Source organism: Humulus lupulus, chromosome 9, assembly GCF_963169125.1.
Source record: "Humulus lupulus chromosome 9, drHumLupu1.1, whole genome shotgun sequence".
NCBI classification, from domain to species: Eukaryota; Viridiplantae; Streptophyta; class Magnoliopsida; order Rosales; family Cannabaceae; genus Humulus; species Humulus lupulus.
In genome coordinates, this window is record NC_084801.1 from 21291724 (window position 1) to 21313986 (window position 22263).

General features: G+C 35.8%; 1 protein-coding gene across 1 annotated transcript; it reads right to left on the reverse strand.

Moving 5' to 3' along the window:
- Positions 1-1009: 1009 nt before the first annotated feature.
- Positions 1010-3066, reverse strand: LOC133801319 (uncharacterized). Its single transcript, XM_062239487.1, has 2 exons — positions 1803-3066; positions 1010-1302 (listed from the first exon to the last, which is right to left on the reverse strand). Exons 1-2 carry the CDS (start codon positions 2715-2717, stop codon positions 1174-1176), a joined length of 1044 nt encoding a protein of 347 aa, XP_062095471.1. The 5' UTR covers positions 2718-3066; the 3' UTR covers positions 1010-1173.
- Positions 3067-22263: the final 19197 nt, after the last annotated feature.

Consider the following 22263-nt stretch of genomic DNA (forward strand, 5'->3'; position numbering starts at 1 on the left):
AACAACAATAAAACCTTCTATCGTACCCCTATCGTGCTAATATCGTACCATCATCGTACCTTTATGGCAAAAACTACAGTATTATACACCATCGTACCCACTAGCGTCCCACTATCGTACCATTGACAAAGTAAGTTAACAATTTGAAACTAACTATTATTGTACTACCATCGTACCTATATCGTCCCACTACAAATTCTAAAATTACGATGTTAATAGTAACTACTTAACAAATTATATCGTACCCCTATCGTGCTAATGTCGTACCACCATCGTACCATGGACAATAAAAACAGTTTATAATTTGACACTAATAATAATCGTACTACCATCGTACACCAATCGTACCTATATCGTACCACTACATATAGAAACATTTAAATAAATTTTCAACATTATTTAATTATGAAGTTATAGAAAACTTACAGAGTCAGAAAGCCATGTCCTCGGAGTATGCAGTTTCAGGAACCAAGCAACATCGTGTGTCCCTGAGAAGCATTCCCTCGGATATTTATTCCCAATGGTGCCAAGCAACCACTTGTGAAAGGTCATAAGTAATTTACCATCAACAACCCTTAATGGATCCACATTCACTGCTGTCTTCGATTTCTTATTCCTTTTCTTCATTGCAGTGTACTCATCGAACCACCTAGGCCTCTTTCTTTCTCTCCTCTTCTCCGGTGCTGGTGGAGCTATGTCTAAGAATTGTACTTCAGAATCATCAGTATCTCCGATTACAGTAATTTGCCTATCCTTTGGTGTACGAAAAATGTGATCATCTACATCATTAGGTCTGTAATCGTTAGGGAGAATGTCTTCATCTACAGGAGACTGAGGGCCTTCTTCAGTGGGCTGAGGGTGTGGAGCTAGAGCTGGCCTACTAAGATCTTCCATCATTGTCATCAGCTTCTGCAATTGACCCAAGATCTCGGACTGACCTTTAATAAGGGCACTTTGTTGCCTTTCAACATTTTCCAACTTGGCCAAAATCATAGAGTAGCCTGGTTGCTCAGCTTGGGAGGAGGTGCTGGCATGAGGTGCTGATGGGGGAACCTCAGGTGCCTCAGGTGCTGGAGGTGGTGAAACCTCCTTAAAAATATTTGCTGCTTCTGCTTGCTCAGCTAACTTTTCAGCAAGCTTTTCAGCCTGGCTCTGTAAGGCTTCCTGTGTAGGCTATCCATCGGCACCCACCTCTAGTTCCTCTAACCCCATGTCCACATACAATGGGGCTTCATTGTCTGTAAGGGACCTCACATATTGTTTTTCAGCAGGTCGGGCACACAGGTAGGGGTATACTGTCAACTGCCACAAAAAACAATGAATATTTAGATTGGAAAGTAAAACAATATAAAAAATAAGTAATTGTCATCGATGAACAATGGTAACCTATCGTACCCTAATCGTACCATATTGTACCCACATCATGCAATTATCGTACCTCAATCGTACCATATCGTACCCATATCATGCAATTATCGTACCCATATCGTACCCATAACATAACAATATTGTACCCGTAAGTGAGAATTACTTGCTAACTATCGTACCATCATCGTACAACATCGTACCTCTACAACTACATTAATAAAGAATACATATCGTACCCCAATCGGACCATCATCGTACCAAATCGTACCCCTTAGCCAGTTTTCAAACAGTTGACAAAAAAACCACAAAATAACCCCACAATCGTACTCAAATCGTACCCTATCATATTCCTATCGTGCAGTACCCATAGAATTGCATATCTAGAAAAAAATATAAAACATTCAAAATATTTAAAAAGTAAAGTAAAAGCTCACCTTTTTGGCAAACAATTTAATAAGTTGCTCTTTGTGTATCTCTACTTTCTCCTTGCTCTGCCAGTTGATCATTCTTGGAATGCCTTGGCCCAATCTCACAGCATAATCCTGACCCAACTCAATGATGGACTCAAAAGCCCAATACTGCAATGCTGCAGCATACCCATAAATAGAGTACTTGGCCTCCTTCTGAGTCTTTCCTTTCTCAATCTTCTTCTGTAAATGCTTCTTCATTTCTACAAAGTCTTTTTGACAAGTTTGTAACAACTTCTGGTATGATATCTTCCTCCACGGGTACTGGAAAAAGAAGTCAACGTCATCTACCATCTTCAGCATGTCAGTCCAAACCATCAACTTCTCCTCACGACCTTTCAAAACACCCTCTACTAATAAACACAAACCCATCTTGTACACATCATCAACTATTTGACAACTCTCAAAAGTTCTGCGCAGTTTCCCTATGCTCACTGGGGAATGACCATTGAAGTACTCAAGAATCAACCGATCCGAAGTGGTCTTCGCTTTAATCTCAGCTTCAGACGGTCCGACCTCAAAATTTAAACCAGTAACTAAAGCGAACTCCAATTGGCTAAATCTACATCGTTTTTTCCCAATATAAAACTGGACTTCGTCAGTCTTCTCCCCTCTGAATTTGTGCAACAACAGCTGATGGACTAAGGCACTAGAAAAATTTAATGGTTCCGCCATGAAGAACTGTTTGAAAGGGGATTCCTTCACCCTATCCAATAAACCACACTGTATAAATTTTGCTTTAATCTTTGGAAAGTACCAACTGCCGCGCCAAGTGATACGTCCCGTAAAATGTTCCTCTACTGGAACTATCAGTTGTGGAGGTCTTAAGTTCTGCATAAAACAAATAAATACCCAATTAAATAGAATAACAAAAAAAAACATCAAATTTTATATTCTGCAATCTACTATCGAGCAACTATTGGACACTATCGCACCATATCGGACACCAATGAAAAAAAATTAAAAACTGGAACTATAACATTATCGTGCACCATCGTACCACACATCGTACACCATCGGAATATAACAACACAACAATTTGTTCCCACTATCGGGCACACATCGTACCCAATATCGTACCCTATCGTACCTTCACCCTCAACCTCAAGTTATCAGAAAACACAAACTATCGTACCAACGTCGAACCACTATCGTACCCCTATCGTACAGTCATCTTCAACCTGAAGTTATGAGAAAACACAAACACTATCGTACCCCTATCGACCCACTATCGTACCCTAAAATACCTCTAAAAAAACCCAACAAAAAATTCAAAATTTTACGGTTTATCAGATTTCACACAGTCAAATTCAACAATACATACTATAACATTTTCCAATGGAAAAGAAATTGAAAAAAACACATACCCTAGACATTTTTGCGTAATGGGGTGTCGGTTTTTCTTCGGGGTTTGCATTTTCCTTCGTCTCCGGTGGGGGTTGGGGTTTGGGTGAGTGTCGGGGTTTGGGTGAGGCTTGGTCTCCGGTGGACTGGGTTTTCCTTCGTCGGGTGGTGGGGATTTTTCTGACCGTCGGGTGAGGGGAGAGATGCGTCGGGTGAGGGTGGGTGAGGGTAGTTATGGGTTGCTCGATGGTTTTGTGGGAGTGAAGAGTTTTGGCAGAGAGAGGGAACGGGAAATGGGCAGGGGAAAAGTTGCAGTTTTTATTTATGTTTTTTTTTATCACTATCGTGTACCATCATACTATCGGGCAAGTATCGGGCACGTATCGGGTACCATCGTGTACCATCGTACTATTAGGTCCGCAGTAACTTAATAACAACAATCGGGCATATATCGGACTACTATCGATCCATTATTGTACTTAAAAGGGTGTATAGATTCAAAATAATAATCGGGCAACCATCGGGTAGCCATCGAACCTGAATGACCATCGGGTAACCAAACCTATCGGGCAACCATCGGGTTGCCATCGGACCTTCATCCCTAACCTTGAAACTCAACAACTATCGTGCCCGAATCGGGCCTCTATCGGACACTATCGGGCATTTACTCAAGGAACCCAAAAAAAAACGCAGATTTTCACCCAAAAAACAGCAAAAAATACCAACAAACTACAGATCCAACATCTAAACAGCATTCTAAACCATAAAAACAACCAACAACAACAAGAATCAAAGAAAATCACTTACCCATGTGTATCTTTCTTGCAAGATTTTAGAGAGGAAAGGTATGAGATTTTGTTATGAGAGGGGTATTTTTGGTATTAAATGAAAGATGAGCATTTGTTTCATATGGTGGTTAACTTTGGTTCAAATTTTAATTATTAAGCTAATGTAAGCATGATTTATTAAATTTCCCCATTAAAAATACGATCTAGATGGTCTTGTTCAAGGTTAAGCTGGCTAAGCAATAAATGTCTAGATCGAATTAACTATAGATTAGATTAAATAGCTAGAGATTATATCACTAAGGTTGGCTATCAAGAGATCCTTTAGATCGCCCCGATGTGTGTGATAGAGATAGATGGACTTAATTTCCAGATCGCCGTTATCAGGCTTCGAGTCAGGCTTCGAGCATTACTTGAGTCAGATCGTCACGACATATAACCTCCAGTTTGAGGGACACATTCAGCCTGCAACAGTCTTGCGCATAAGGATGAATGCTCATGTAAAGTTAATATACATAATTAATGATTTGTAATATTTGACTAATAAATGTACAATGTAGGCAATTATTGTATTTTAAGAATTTAAGTATATTTGGAAAGTTACTCGTTCTTGTAAGTTACCAAATATTATATGGTTACCCAATTTTGTCCATCTATCCCCTATAAATAAAGAGGGAATAGACAGTAAAAGAGACCGAATTTTGTACACAAAAACTCTGCAGAAATTGTCTTAAACAATTTCTCCAAGAGCACCTAAACAAAATAATATAAACTCATGGAATATGTGGATTTTAACCACTGAACCACGTAAAAACTCATTGTGTTCTTTATTTACGGTTTGCAAAAGTTTAATCATCTTTTTTCAGATTTCTTAATCTACTGCTGGCGAAAAATCGCATCAACAGATTAATGCTTTCATTGAGAGTTAGATTAGGCTTGCTGATAGTTTCAAGGAATTTTCATCCGATAATCACAATAGTGGTAACACGATCAATGTGCGACAATGACTCAGAGAGACTTAGAGACCAATGGGAATTTCGTATAGTTGACCCTACTGGAGAGGGCATCTCTGTACCTCGTCGTCCTAAAAAATAACCCCAAAATCAGGACGGCTACCACGGCGACACTGGTAGCTCGGCTTCGCACCACCGCCACCATAACCCAGGTTATATCACTATGGTGGAATTGGTGAATGCTTAACTAAGGAGCCACATCGCCCATGCCAACAAGCGTATTGACGAAATTATGTCGCGATTACCCCCTCATGCAACCGACAATAATGTCAGAAGGAGAGCAACTGGCTCCCACAAGACTAGATCCCACAAGCGTAATCGTCCCAACATAAGCCGTTCTGTTCGGACAACAACCCCGAGCTCCGTGCCGTCAGTACAGAATCCCAGGAATAACCAGCCTGGTCACAATCGCAGAAATGAGCACACATCTCAAGTCACTAGAGATCAGCCCAATCAGATGGGGCAAGTAGGGACTACTTCCAGGCGAGCAGAAGACCCTATGAATCCTCCAACACCAAACTAGCTAGTTGGGCAAGTGGATAGAAACGAGGAAACATTGCACCAGCCCAAGATATTGGAGTGGATAATGGGTGACCTAGTTTGGTGTGCCTTGATGGACGACGAACTACCTTCCCAATAAGGCACCCACCATCACCAATTTTTCATTCGACACCTCTGCAGGCACAAGGTAACACATCAGCTCGCGAAAACAAGCTAAAAACCTCTGTTCCTAGAGAAGATACATATGTTACGCAATCTCGAGATAACGAGATCTGAGTTCACGTGAACAACCAAGCACCACGACCTCTTCCACGAATGGTAAGCTTCGGTGAAGATAGCTACTGGACGGAAATTCATCACGAGGGTAGGTCAAAAAGTGTGTGTAGTATACACTCTCGAAGGCAGGAAACCGACCTGAGGAGTCATTTGAATTCAACTAAGAGTTTTTGCTTTAACCATCAGTCCGACTTGCGTGATCATTTGAACGACCAACGGGGACAACAAGCTTGCAATAACGATCTGAGTTATAAGCAGACGAGGGAAAACCCTTCAATAATGTGTGATAATGGGAGCATCCCAATTAACCAAGCTCAAGCTTGGAGGGACAATAACCTGAATAACGCACAGACTGGGGTGGGAGCTAATAATCAACTCCCAAATAACTTGGAAGTGAAGGACCCAACCCTTGAGTGGCTCGCTATGATGGAAGAGCAAATGAAGTGCCTCTTGTCCAGGAAAAATCATGACGATTGTGATTCTGATGAGGAGCTCGAGGCTTTCGCTCCTCACATTGATGCAGCTCCGTATCCAATAGGTTTCAAGATGCCAAACATGACTACCTATGACAGAACTACCGACCCATCAAACCACATTGGGACTTTAATACTTTGATGAGAGTCCGTAATGTCAACATCGATTTGCGTTGTGTCATGTTCCCAGCCACATTGACAGGACCAGCCAAGCTATGGTTTAATAAATTTAAAAGGCACTCAATCACCTCCTGGAAACAGTTGTCGACAGAGTTCAACATACAGTTACGAGCTACAAAAGAAGTACGAGTAAAAGTCAATTCCTTGGCCAATATAAAGCAACAACTGGGTGAGTCTCTCAAGGCTTACATGAACCAATTCACTAACATAACAACTTGAGTTAGGACGCTGATGATAGCTCCAAGCTCATGGAAATGCGACCAGGAATCACCGTGGGAGGTGAATTGTGGAAAGAACTCCAAAGGAAGGGAGTAAAGAATACAGATGAGTTCCTGACCTGAGATCAAGAATGGATAAACCTCGAGGAGGAAGAATCTGCAATGTCCGGGACTAGCCAAATTCCCACTCAGCCAGCTGGAGTGGTAACGAATACTACAGCTACGACTCAGCTCGTAACCCATAACAACCAGACAGTGAATAATAACAAGAGAAAAGGAAATAACGAAGGCGACCAAGCAACGTCTAAGAAAAACAAAGTCGCATATACCGACCTGACAGATATGAGGGAACACATATACCTGGCCAATTCGACTCGCCTTTTGTGGAAAAAACTAGAGCCCTTGAAAAATCAATGGGCAAAGAGAGACCCAACCAATTTTTGTTGTTATCACAACGACATTGGCCACAATACTGACGATTGATGTCAATTAAAGGATGAGATTGAGACATTCATCTGAGCTGGACCGTTGGCACAGTACGCTCAAAATCGGGTAGCTCCCAATCCGCCAGCTGTGCAGAATCCACAACTAGCTCCAGGACATCAAGTGAACCCACTCCCAACTCTTCTAGCTCCAGAAAACCAACTCATCCCTTATTTTGTTGAAGGAAGAGACATAGACACGATCGAAGAAGGACCTCATTTTCCTGGCACGAGCAATGGAGCCTAGAAAATATATTTCCAGGAGCTAAAATCTCATGATGGAGTAGTGTTCACTTCGGAGCAGCGACTGTCAAAGCTACAAATAATGGACAAACCACACATCAATTTTACGGAAGAAGACACTAGCCACATTTAATTCCCTCATAATGATCTGCTTGTAATAACCATTCGGCTCTCAAACCGAAGAGTTAGAAGGATCTTGATGTTAGGAACGAATTTCCTAATACGCAGCGGAATGGTGGTGGGATTGGCCCAGTGTACAACAAATTTTTTGTAACATATTTAAACTACCTTTAAATATGCGAATCCATACATTAATCATATGCAAGTTAAGGATAGAATTCATACCTCTTGAAGCCTATCAAGTGTCTTTGCTATCTTTTCATATTTAGAACGATCTTCCTATCCAAGCCGCTCCCACGTTCTCACACCAAGATCTTCCAAAGCGTTCTCTACACCTCAAGAAGTGTGTGGGCACTTAGAGAATGAAGGATAGTTTATTTGTGATTGTACTTGATGTACTCAACACATGAGATCAAGAGAATAGGCCTCAGAGTTGGTTCTTTATTTTTCAGGGAGAGAAAATTATCGTTCTATTTTTCACAGAGCGAATATTCTGAGTTGTCTCAGATCTATGAATATTTTCTGATTAGTCATACTTAAAAGAAAATATTCAAATTTAAAAAAAATAAATCTGTAACCAACTTACGATTTATTTTTTAATTAATTAATTATTCTATTAATGAAAAAAATCCAAAAACTAATTTTTGAATTATCCATTAATTAAATAAATAAAAATAAAAATCCTATCCCTGAAAAATAGCCCTACACTCCACACACAGTCCATGGACTGTGTGTGCACGTGTAGCATCCCTATTTTTAGGGATGCTAGATTTTTTCAATTTTTATTTAATTATTTATTCAAACTACTTTGTTAGATAAGATCTAACTGTTGGATTAGCTTTATACACGATCTTTATTTATTTTCATATATATATATATATATATATCTAATATTAAACAAATTAATACGAGATAGCCTAAAACATGTTTCTAAATTTGAATTCAAAGAGAAACAAAGAATAGAATACTTACAGTATACGCAGCGGAATTAAAGAGTCCTTCCTTCAGTTCCTCTAACTCTTGTATCCTCTCTGTCATAGAGTATTACTAAGAAACTGAACCGATCTTCTATTTTCTTCACAACCTTCCAATGTATCCTTAGAACCACCTAGACTAGTGTGGGCAATTCTCAACACATGAGATAGATATAGAGAGAAGAAGAGAAAATAACAAAGAGGCTTAGAAAATGACTTGTGTTTAGAGAAAATCTAAAACTATCAGAAAATCTGACTTATGACTTATGTTTTGACTTCTCTCTAAGCACTCATTTTATAGACTCAATTAGGCCATTTAATTTAATTAAAAAATCAATAAAATAATAGCCATTTTGAAGCCCTAGGTTGAAATTATCATGGGCTATAGGCCCGTGAAATTTCCCATTTGATTATAAGCTCATTGGACTTAAAATCAATGCCTATATTATTTTCTATTGATTTAATTAATTAAATAATTATTTAAATCCTTTATCAAATTAATTATTTATAATTTGAACTTTGATTTAAACTTATTTATTAATTTAGATATCAATTTATCTTAATTAAAAAATCTGCCATAATTTTTCTTTTCTTCTCAAAATTACACAACTTTGTGAAACTATCCAAAATTGACCTGGTCAATTTTGATAATTCTAATTGATGATTAAATCAATTAATTGAGACTATCTAGATGATTTTATCCAATGTACAATGGGGACCATGGGCCTATGAAATCAAGCTCCAATAAGTTATCATAAATCTAACAAATAAATTTACTAACTTATTAATTCCTCGTGACTCCACTATAGACTCGGAATTGCACTCTTGAATTCATAGAACGTTCTATAACAAATATAGATACGCTATTAATTATCTATTGTTACAACTATAATTGTCACTCAATCCTCTATAGACGGTCTACAATGAGATAGGACTAAAATACCGTTTTACCCCTCATTGTATTTTATCCTTAAAATACATAGTTCCTTGTAAATGATATTTCAGTAAACTAATTTAATTACTGAAATGAGATCTCTATCATTTAACACCTTGAACCAAACTAAAAGGAAATCATCGTTTCACTTCTTCATCAGAAGCTATAGATGTTCATATCTATGATTAACACTCCCACTCAATTATACTATCGAGTTCCCAAGATGTAAGTATGGTCTAGTCCGTAGGGTAAGCTGGTAACGAACAAGTCAAAGAACTCAAATAATACAATCAGTTAGAATACTAACCACTCAGAATTGAGACTGAATTGACCTATGGTCAACTATATGATATGACTGGAATAGATAATAACATTATGTTTACTTATCTTATCAACTGTCCATATCGGTCCAGTCCGATGTAACAAATACATCCAATCTTATCTACTTTGCTAATGTTCTGGAAAGAACATAACACTGTAATGTGTAAGTATATCATATCGTAGATTGGCAAGTCAGTGTAAATCCTGTGCACTGACTAATCTGAGGACTAACTTATTTTGAACATATAATCATATTTATATTCCACTGTGATTACGTCACTATAAATAAGATTAGCTATATGCTCGGGATTTAATAGAAGTTTATATTAAACAAATAATCATGAAAATAAAACATGTGAGCAAAGTGATTGACCAAGTCAAAAAATGATTTCTATTCTTTTATTGATAATAAAATGAGATTACAAAGAATTTGAGTTTTAATTAGGGCATAAAACTCCAACAAACTCCCACTTGCACTAATTGAAACTAATGCCTTAATTCTACTAATCCCATTTCCTTGATATGCTTATCAAATGTAGCTTCTGGAAGTGTCTTTGTAAATGGATTCGCAAGATTGTCTTCAGTTGCAATCTTCATAACCTTCACATCTCCCCTGGCCACATATTCTCAAATAATATGATACTTTCTTTCTATATGCTTACTCCTCTTGTGACTTCAAGGTTCTTTTGAGTTGGCTATCGCTTCTGTATTGTCACAAAACAACACAAGCGGTTTATCCATTTATGGAATAACACCAAGATCTGAATAGAACTTCTTTAGCCAGACTATTTCCTTAGCTGCTTCTGACGCGACTATGTACTCAGCCTCCATGGTGGAATCTGAGATTGCAGACTGCTTTACGCTTCTCCAAATCACAGCCCCACCCCCAAGAGTAAACACCATTCCAGAAGTAGACTTCCTGTCATCGACATCAGTCTAAAAATCTGAATCGGTGTAGCCTATAGGGTTCATAACACCACCCTTGTAGACTAACATATAATCCCTAGTCCCTCTCAAATACTTCAGGATATGCTTAACTGCTATCCAATGTTCCGGTCCTGGGTTTGATTGATACCTGCTCACTACTCCCACTGCATAGCAGATATCTGGTCTAGTACACAACATGACATACATCAGACTTCCAACTGCAGATGCGTAAGGAACTTTTCTCATTGCATCTTCCTCTTCAGGAGTCTGGGGAGACTGCTTCTTTGAAAGATGAATTCCATGGCGGGACGGTAGACGTCCTTTCTTGGAATTTGTCATTGAAAAATGTTCAAGCACTTTATCTATGTAAGCTGCTTGAGATAGAGCTAAGAGTCTGTTATTTCTATCCCTGGTGATCTGGATACCTAGAACATAACTTGCTTCACCCAAATCCTTCATCTGGAATTGAGTGCTCAGCCAATTCTTCACATTTGATAATTTCTTAACATTGTTTCCAATGAGTAAGATATCATCTACATAAAGAACCAGGAATACCACTATTTGATTTTCCTTCAGTTGGTAAACACAGGGCTCGTCAATATTTTGTTCAAAGCCATAGGTTTTGATTATTTCATCAAACCTAAGATTCTAGGAACGAGAAGCTTGCTTAAGTCCATAGATGGACCTATTCAACTTGCAAACTTTTCCTTCTTGTCCAGATACTTTAAATCCTTCAGCCTGATCCATATAAATGACTTCGTCAAGCTTTCCATTAAGAAAAGCTATCTTGACGTCCATTTGCCAGATCTCATAGTCGAGAGCGATTGCTATGGATAGGAGGATGCGAATGGAATTGAGCATGGCTACCGGACTAAAAGTTTCCTCATAGTCCACGCCTTCTCTTTGGGTATAACCCTTTGCCACTAATCGAGCTTTATAAGTCTCGATATTTCCATCAACACCTCGTTTCTTCTTGTAGATCCATTTGCACCCAATGGCCCTAAAGTCACTAGGTGCTTCCACAAGATCCCATACAGAATTTAAGTACATGGACTCCATTTTCTATTTCATGGCTTCGAGTCATAGTTCCTTTTCAGGGCTAGCCATTGCCTGTTTGAAAGACAATGGATCATCATTAGTATTGTCACCAACAACCATATTGGTTTCACCATCCAAACCATAACGAACTGGGTTCTTAGAAACCCTCCCACTACGACGAGGCTTCGTGACTGTTTGCTCAGGAACAGTGGTACTTTCTTCATTTAAATCGACTTGCGTCGGTTGGACGTGAAGAGTGGGAATTGCATCATCAACTCGCGTTGATGATGATGGAACATTGGTTGGAGTCAATTCTTTAACCATCTCCTCTAATACTACTTTGTTGCGAGGTTTAAAGTTCTGGACATAGTCATTTTCCAGAAAAGTAGCATTTGTAGAAGTAAACACTTTCTTTTCTGAATGACTATAGAAAAGTCCACCCCAAGTACCTTTAGGATAGCCAAAAAACATGCAAACTTCAGTTCGCGGTTCTAGCTTTCCCTCCTTTTTCCTCAGGACGTGAGCGGGACACCCCAGATTCTATAATGGCGTAAACTAGGTTCACGACCATTCCGGTGTTCTAAAGGTGTTTTGGGGATTGATTTTGACGGCACGACATTGAGAATGTCATTCGCGGTTTCGATTGCATGTCCCCAGAACGAAGTTGGTAAAGTTGAGTAACTAAGCATGCATCTAACCATTTCCAATAAAGTTCTGTTTCGACGTTCTGCTACACCATTTAGTTGCGGAGTACCTGAGGCAGTAAGTTGTGATAAAATCCCAAGTTCAGTTAAATGATCTTGGAACTGCATATCCAAACATTCTCCACCCCTATCAGATCGCAAGATCTTTAATGTTTTACCTAGTTGGTTCTGAGCCATTGCTAGGAATTCCTGAAACTTTGAAAATGTTTCTGATTTCCTATGCATTAGGTAAGGACATGAGTATCTAGAGTAATTGTCAATGAAAGTGACGAAATACTCAAAACCACCCCTGGCTTGTACATTCAAGGGTCCACAAACATCTGAATGCACAAGACCAAGTGGTTCTTTGGCCCTATCACCCTTTGCAGAGAATGGACGCTTGGTCAGTTTGCCTTCTAGACAAGATTCACAGACAGGTAATTCACCTAAGGTGAGTTCCCTCAAAGGTCCGTCCTTTGTAAGTCTTTGAATCCTATCATAGCCAATGTGACCTAGTCTCAAGTGCCGTAGATACGTCATATTTTTGTTATCGGTCTTTTGACGTTTATTGGTCCTAGGTTTAGCTACGTTGAATAAATCATTATTAAGAGCGAGGGGTTCATTAGGTCGCAGAATATAAAGCCCGTTTTCCAAACATGCAATACACAATTGTGATCCATTGAAAGAAATAGATATATTAAAACTTGTGAAAGTCATAACAAATCGTTCTAATTGCAACATGGAAACTGAAATTAAATTTCTACTAAAATCCGGAATAAAAAATACATCTTTTAAAATTAAAAATTTATTTCCGAACTGCAACGAACGCTCCGTTCCCAATTCTAAGCTTTAAGCCGCCTTTGTTCACTTCCTCCCACGATTCGAGAAGCTGTAAAAAGTTACAAACATGGTTGGTAGATCCAGAATCAATAATCCAAATGGATTTATCATTCTCTAAAACACATGTGTTCTAAGATAAATGAACTATAATCATTACCTTTGTTTTTAGCTGCTAGAAACTTGGGGCAATCTCGTTTCCAATGCCCCTTCTCTTTGCAGTGAAAACATTTATCTTTAACTTTATTGTTTTTCATGTTCTTCCCCTTAGGCGTCTGTGCACGTGGTTGTGCACTCGTATTTGCAGCCTTTGCAGGCTTGGGGTTGTTGTTTTGTCCACCTTTCCTCTTGTTTCTAGCTTTCGAAGATGAAGCTGGATGAGCTTCAACCTTAGCAGATCAGCAACAACATCAGTAGTCTTATTTTCACCTCCTTTACTAGGTCCACCCATGATAGGTTCAATAATTTGAAGCTCGTTCATGAGCTGCATCAGACCATAGTTGAGTTGAGCACGAACGTGTAGACACGGTGCCATCCGAGAATTTACGGTGCCATCACGAACGTGCAGAGACTGTGCTATCCAAGCATTTACGGTACCATCACGAGCATTGATGGTGCCATCACTAATGTGCGGACACGGTGCTCGTTCTGGGGATTCCTCAATCATGACGAACTCGAAGTAGTCACCTATCAACTCTATGTTGATATTCTGCTTCCAATTATGGAAGTTTTCACCAGTGAGTTTCTCCATCGAAAGTTGAGAAAGGATGGGAGTAGACATAGACACTACTTAACTTAAAATTACAAATTACCAATAAAATAGAAATCAATCACATTTGCTCAATAAAACTTCTATTCACACAAATTTCAAGAAATAGCACACATATACCAAAAATATGTAAGATATGAGAAAAAAAATACTAAAAACAATCATATCTCTATTCCTTTAGGTTTTTAACTAATCTATGATATCATTGTCCCGATTGGCGAGAGTAAAAAATATCACTAGTTAAATAGAGTTGTAAACTCATTTAATAATGGACACCACTATTAACAACCTACTATTCGATCAAAATAAGAAAACAAAATCTCTTATTTTATGAGCTAGACCCACGGTTTCAATAATCATAGATTTAGTCCTAGTAGTCACCGTAGGGGTGAGTCTAGTAGAATTTGACCTATAATTATCTATATTTTGAAATCTAACCTTGTCAAAATAACTAATGAACACCTTCCGTAGGGGGATGAATCAAAGCGCCTCGAGGCCCCATTAAGCTATTGGCTATGTTAAACCAACGGTGGAGATCGAATAAAATTATTAAAATAAGCTCATTATATAATTAAAATTAGTATTTTTAGAAAATTAATGACTATGGTTTTCCCAAAAAAAATTAAACAGATTAAATTTTTTAAAACCAAAGTCCTATAATTTCTTATTAATTCTAAAGTGTCACATTGAAACAAATTCAATTAATTTGTTGCTAATCAATATTTAGGTTTAACTAATATAATGAACTTATACAATTAAGTCCAACTCAGGTAAATGGGCCTTAACAATTGGACTTGTATGGAGGAGGGCTGGGTCCAGTATGTCGTTCCCACTACAAAGACCCCCTATCTTCCATACAAGGACCAAAAGTCAGGAATTTAAACCTTCGTTTTATTAATTGTTATTAATTGATTAGGCCCACTATAGTCATGCAAAACAAATGAGCTTTCACAAGTGAAATCACCCACAAGAGATGAATTTAAACTTTACATTTTCTAATGGGCCCAAATAAAACCTATCATTTTATGAATATTTTATTTGGCAAAATCCCACATATCTAACAAACATATGGGCCACTATATGCATCTAAGCCCAATTGCAAAAATGCCACATATAGTGCAAACAGACATGTTATAATTAGATGGGCCTAATCATGTTACTATATGAGCAATTCTATGAATTTATGCAAAATACCACAATTTATTTCATTTGCAAAAATACCACAATTAATTATCTAGAATTTATCAAAAAATTTAAATTAATTAAATTTTTACAAAAAAATAAGTCAATTTAAATGAAATTTATCAACAATTAACAATAGTTAATTTAAATTTCATTTATCAACAATTAACTTGGTTTTAGGTTAATTTGAAATTTTTTTTAATTTAAATAGGATTTATCAATAATTAACCAAAGTTAATTTAAATCCCATTTATTAAAAAAATATTTTATTAATTGGCTGAAAAAATGATATTTTTCAAAATTTAACCAATTTTAAAATCAATATCTTAGCTATTTTCCAAAAATATCTTGTGTTGTTACAACTATTAGCTAATATTTTAATCATTTACAAAGAATAAAATATAAATAGTTATAACGACCCTAAAATATCTCAAAATAGTTAAACAAAATCAAATATTCATAAAAATATATAACTAACAATGTTCAAATTTCAAATAATTTAAATATTAAAAACTATAGAATAAAAAGATATTTATATTTTCAAATAAAGGTTTAATAAAAATACCAAGAATTTAAAAGAAAATATCTTAAAAATCTGATATCATAATTCTAATATTTTAATATATTAAAAGATTTAAAATTAAGTTGTTAGTCTATTTTTAAATTTGAATTTGAATGTTTGTAGAAAATATCTAATTATTTAAATCCCAACTAACAAAAATATCTTATTTTAAAAAAAATTAAATGATAAAACAAAAAAAAAAAAGATATTTTTTGGTTTTGATAATAAATAATGAATATCCACAATTTTAATTTTATTTAATTTTGTTTTTAATTTTTTTTGGATGAATAGTACCTGCGGTACTGTTCTCCGGTTACTGTTCATCGCGTGCATGCGCGCGGACGTGCGCGTGGTGGCACGGGGTGCGCGTGTGGTCGTGCGCCCACGCGCATGGCAGCCAGGCAAAATTTTCGATTTTTTTTTTGTGTGCAATTTTTCAAACTAAAACAATTTTGTAATTTATTTTTAACATGTTTTACACAAAATAAAGCATATATAAAAATTATTAGCATAGAAAACACAACAAAATAACTTAAAAATTGCTAATAATCACATAAAATCAATATGCTTCATAAAAACATGAAAACCATCAAATTATTCAAACATATCAAATAATCCAATTTTAAACATGTTCATGCATGAAAATAAATATTACCAAAGGCTCTGAGGCCAGTTGTAGGATTAGCTTTATACATGATCTTTATTTATTTTCATGTATATCTAATATTAAAAAAATTAATACGAGATAGCCTAAAACATGTTTCTAAATTTGAATTCAAAGAGAAACAAATAATAGAATACTTACAGTATACGCAGCGGAATTAAAGAGTCATTCCTTCAGTTTCTCTAACTCTTGTATTCTCTCTGTCGCAGAGTATTACCAAGAAACGGAACCGATCTTCTATTTTCTTCACAGCCTTCCAATGTATCCTTAGAACCACCTAGACTAGTGTGGGCAATTCTCAACACATGAGATAGATATAGAGAGAAGAAGAGAAAATAACAAAGAGGCTTAGAAAATGACTTGTGTTTAGAGAGAATCTAAACTATCAGAAAATCTGATTTGTGACTTATGTTTTGACTTCTCTCTAAGCACTCCTTTTATAGACTCAATTAGACCATTTAATTTAGTTAAAAAATCAATAAAATAATAGTCATTTTGAAGCCCTAGGTTGAAATTATCATGCGCTATAGGCCCGTGAAATTTCCCATTTGATTATAAGCCCATTGGACTTAAAATCAAGGCTTGTATTATTTTTTATTAATATAATTAATTATAATTATTTAAATCCTTTATCAAATTAATTATTTATAATTTGAACCTTGATTTAAAAATATTTATTAATTTAGATACCAATTTATCTTAATTAATAAATTTTCCATAATTTCTCATTTCTTCTCAAAATTATACAACTCTGTGAAACTATCCAAAATTGACCTGGTCAACTTTGATAATTCTAATTGATGATTAAATCAATTAATTGAGACTATCTAGATGATTTTATCCAAGGTACAATGGGGACCATGGGCCTATGAAATCAAGCTCCAATAAGTTATCATAAATCTAACAAATAAATTTACTAACTTATTAATTCCTCGTGACTCCACTATAGACTCGGAATTGCACTCTTGAATTCATAGAACGCTCTATAACAAATTTAGATACGCTATTAATTATTCATTGTTACAACCAAAATTGTCACTCAATCCTCTATAGACGGTCTACAATGAGATAGGACTAAAATACCGTTTTACCCCTCATTGTATTTTATCCTTAAAACACTTAGTTCCTTGTAAATGATATTTCAGTAAACTAATTTAATTACTGAAATGAGATCTCTATCATTTAACACCTTGAACCAAACTAAAAGGAAACCATCATTTCACTTCTTTATTAGATGCTATAGATGTTCATATCTATGATTAACACTCCCACTCAATTATACTACCGAGTTCCCAAGATGTAAGTATGGGCTAGTCCGTAGGGTAAGCTGGTAACGAACAAGTCAAAGAACTCAAATAATACAATCAGTTAGAATACTAACCACTCAGAATTGAGATTGAATTGACCTATGGTCAACTATATGATATGACTAGAATAGATAATAATGGTATGTTTACTTATCTTATCAACTGTCAATATCGGTCCAGTCCGATGTAACAAATACATCCGATCTTATCTACTTTGCTAATGTTCTGGAAAGAACATAACACTGTAATGTGTAAGTAGATCATATCGTAGATTGGCAAGTCAGTGTAAATCCTGTGCACTGACTAATCTTAGGACTAACTTATTTTAAACATATAATCATATTTATATTCCATTGTGATTACGTCACTATAAATAAGATTAGCTATATGCTCGGGATTTAATAGAAGTTTATATTAAACAAATAATCATGAAAATAAAACATGTGAGCAAAGTGATTGACCAAGTCAAAAAATGATTTCTATTCTTTTATTGATAATAAAATGAGATTACAAAGAATTTGAGTTTTAATTAGGGCATAAAACCCCAACACTAACAACCTGATAACTAATTAAAATTTGAATTCAAATTTAAATTAATTATCTTTTTAATTAATTATCAAATATAAGTAATTATATGAATAAATATTAATCTTTTAAATTCAAATCCAATTTGAACTTATTAGATTATTATCTCCCACTCAAATAAAGATATTTAATTAATTCTACAAATTAATTAAGTCTAATATTTTCGAAAATAAATATTTAATTTATTATAATTTCGAAAATTATAATTAATTAATTATTTAATTAAATTTCAAAATTAATTTAATTATTTAATTAAATTTCAAAATTAATTTAATTATTTAATATAATTTCAAAAATTATACAATAATTAATTTTGTTAACTACAACTAATTTGTAATTAATTAATTGATCACTATTATCATATTATTGCATATTTGGCCTGAAGAATAAATTTCTTCTTAAATATGTCTTTAAACTATTTTTCCTTTCATATCAACTCTTGAATAGTGTTGATAGAGCCGCTATGGGGACCTATGGACCTATAATTTTAAGCTCCAATAAATTTGAAATTATTAATTAAATAATCTTAATTTATTAATCTCATGATTATTCCACTATAAATATGAAGCTGCACTCTTGTAATTATAGACATTTCATTTACTGAGTACTTTATAATTATAAAGCATCCATTGATGTAATCATTGCATACAACTTGACCCTCTAATAATGGTTCATAATTAATCGGGAATAAAATTACCATTTTACCCTTTTAATTATCTCTTGTTTCCTTAAGTACAATTGACTTTACTAGTGAGGTTAATTCAAAACTAAATTATGAATTTGAGCTTAATAACCTTTCAGTCCCTAAAGTCAACCCTTAAGAGAACCATAATTCAATCTCTTGCGAGAAGGCATAGATTCCATATCCGTATACTATGTCCCCAGCCATCTACATTAATGAGTTCCCAAAACAAAAGTTTCTAGCCTGATCATTCTGATAGACCCTAACAAGTGAATAAAAGAACTCATATAATATAAACAGGAGTTCATAGTAACTTCAGGATTAAGATCTATTTGTATATGATCATCATTTGATATATTTAATTAATACTTCGAAATGGTATTTAACTAAGTATTAATAAGCATATCTGGTTCAGTTCTATATATTCTCTAATATATAAAGCACCTCCACTAAAGTGTCCTACCACACTAGTGATCCAGATCTAGATCACATGTATTCATAATACTAGTGGACCGTACTTGCAGTAATTAATCTAAAGATTCCATCACTTTATTTTACTACGAACTATTCAAGTTCATTTATCTCAAACACAATCCTCCCGTACCAATACGTGTTTGAGATCACATATATGAACTTAGGAATTTTCCTGATATTTACATAATATTATCACAGAATAATATAGTCCATAAAATATATGCACAAAAAATTCAATTCATTTATTTATTTCATAAAACAATGTCTACTACATATGTTTTCAGGGCACAATTCCCAACACTTGATCACATGCTATTTAGGTCCACTCTAGAGAAGATGGGGCTATCAGTGGCCGATATAAAGGCAACCTCCACGACTCTGTTCGAGTTTTTAGGAGAAGGAATGACAACCATCTAAACGATCAAGCTTGTTATCACCATGGGCGATGAAGTGTGAACTATGACAAAGAGGCTTGACTTCATCGTAATAGATTGTCTGACTGCCTACAATGCCATTTTGGGGCAACCAGCATTAATGATGTTAAAAAACAGAACCACTGTCCACCACTTAGCTATGAAGTTCCATTCGCCCACTGGGATATGCACAGTAAGAGGGACCAACTCGCTGCTAGGGAATGCTATTGCATTTCCATGAAGGGAAGATCACAACCCGGGCAGAAAGCCATGGTACTAATTAAGGAAACCGAGGAGCCTCAGGCAATGGTGGTTGTCGAGGAGACAGAAGAACCTCGGGTGGCGGTAGATGAGGTCGCCCAACAAGAAGAAATTGACCCAAGGATAGGTGAAGAACAATCTGAGCTCCAAGCTTTGGAGGAGCTAGAAAAGGTAATTCTCCACCCAGAAGTAACTTTAAAGGTCGTAAAGATTGGAAAGAATCTCAATGCTGAACATAAAAGGGATCTGATTTAGTTTTTGAGAAATAAACTCGACGTCTTCGCATGGTCACATGCCTATATGGTAGGAATCAGTCCGAGTGTGATCATGCATACACTGAATCATGACAGAAACGTACCTGCCAAACGATAGAAGAGAAGGCTTTTGGGAAAAGAAAGAGGAGAAGCCTTGGAGGAAGAAGTAGCTCACCTCTTAAAATGCAGATTCATTAGGGAGGTGAAGTATCTGGTTTGGATAGCCAACCTTGTTCTGGTTCCAAAACCAAACGGAAAGTGGAGGACCTGCATCGACTTCTCCAACCTCAATAAGGCATGCCCGAAGGACTGTTTTCCTTTGCCAAGAATTGATCAGTTCATCGATGCCACAGCAGGTTACGAGCTCATGTCTTTCATGGACATGCATTCTGGATATAATCAGATCACAATGAACCGTGCTGACCAAGAGCATACCAGCTTCATGGCCAAGCATAATGTATACCGCTGTAAAGTTATGTCGTTCGGGCTGAAGAATGCTAAAAACTTACAAGAGGTCGGTAAACAAGATGTTCGTTGAACAGATTGGGAAAAACATGGAGGTGTATGTTGATGACATGCTTGTCAAGTCAAAAACTGCCAACAACCATGTATTTGACCTGGAAGAATGTATTGGCATATAAGGAAGTATGTAATGAAGCTAAACCCCAAAAAATGTACCTTTGGGGTCTCTTCGGGGAAGTTCCTCGACTTCATTGTCAACTCAAGGGGGATTGAAGCTAATCCTAAGAAAATCAAATCACTGTTAGAGATGCCATTGTTAGGATTTATGCCCTAAAAGCATGTAAAGACATTTTATTGATTTAAATAAAAGTACAATTTTATTATATTTGAATGTTATAATTATTGTTTGAATAATTTTTATGAATATCAATAAAATTCCATATTCATTTTATGAGGATATGATCTTGTATTAGTACGAGAGAATTAATATCATATATAATGAATAAAATAGTCAGTAACATATTAAAGTACGACTTCTTGGCAAAATGACCTATTTTTTAAAGTCATTTTGCACTCTAGCCTAGTTTTAATAATTCTTTGCAAAATTGCGTCTCATAATTTAGACAGCTAGTCGAAAATTTAGACAGGTGATCGAAAAATTTAGATAGCTGGTCAAAAATTTTAGACAGCTGGTCGAAAAATTTAGACAACTGGTCGAATTTTAGACAGAGGCCATTTTGCAAAAAATTATCAAAAGTAGGCTAGAGTGCAAAACCACTTAAAAAAGAGGCTATTTTCACCAATTTCTCTATTAAAGTAAGGAATCTTTAATGAATGGTTACTAGCACGGTTTACTAAGTATATGGGATGCAAGTAATCTAGAATAAGATTACTGATGTGGATAGACATCTTAGTAAAGGCACTGTATATAATAGAGATTATATATGACAGGACTGATATGAATTAACTATCTTTATAAACTTACTGTTTACTATAAAGATTCAATTATTATCATAACAAATGATCATTTGTTGATCAGTCTAAATCCTGAGTAGTCATGAACTCATGTTTAAGCTTATTAGATCTTTTGATTCACTCGTTAAGGTTTCTTAGATAATTAGGCTAGTGACTTTTGTTCTGGAGATGTAATATCATGTATGGCTGGGAACATGATTTACAATATTGGAATCCATACTTTCCTAACAGATTGAATATTGGTTCCGAAGAAGCCCAGGCTATCCTCAAATAAGTCCATGAAAGATTCTGCGGAGACAACGCTGGGGGGCAAAGCTTGGCCTTAAAGGTATTGAGGCAGGGTTATTTTTAGCCTACTCTAAAGAAAGACTCGACGTCATATGTGCAAAAATGCAACAAATGCCAACGTTTTTTGACGATTGCCCGAGCTGTGCCTATGGAGTCAACCATAATCTCCTTACCCTGGCCGTTTGCCATCTAGGAAATAGA

What these genes read in the sequence shown, in the direction of transcription:
- LOC133801319 (XM_062239487.1), bottom strand. Translation starts at nt 2,717, where the DNA reads ATGTTTTTTTTTGTTATTCTATTTAATTGGGTATTTATTTGTTTTATG. An exon ending in TTAAATTGTTTGCCAAAAAG is followed by an intron (nt 1,303 to 1,802) that starts GTGAGCTTTTAC and finishes TTTTTGTGGCAG; the next exon opens with TTGACAGTATACCCCTACCT.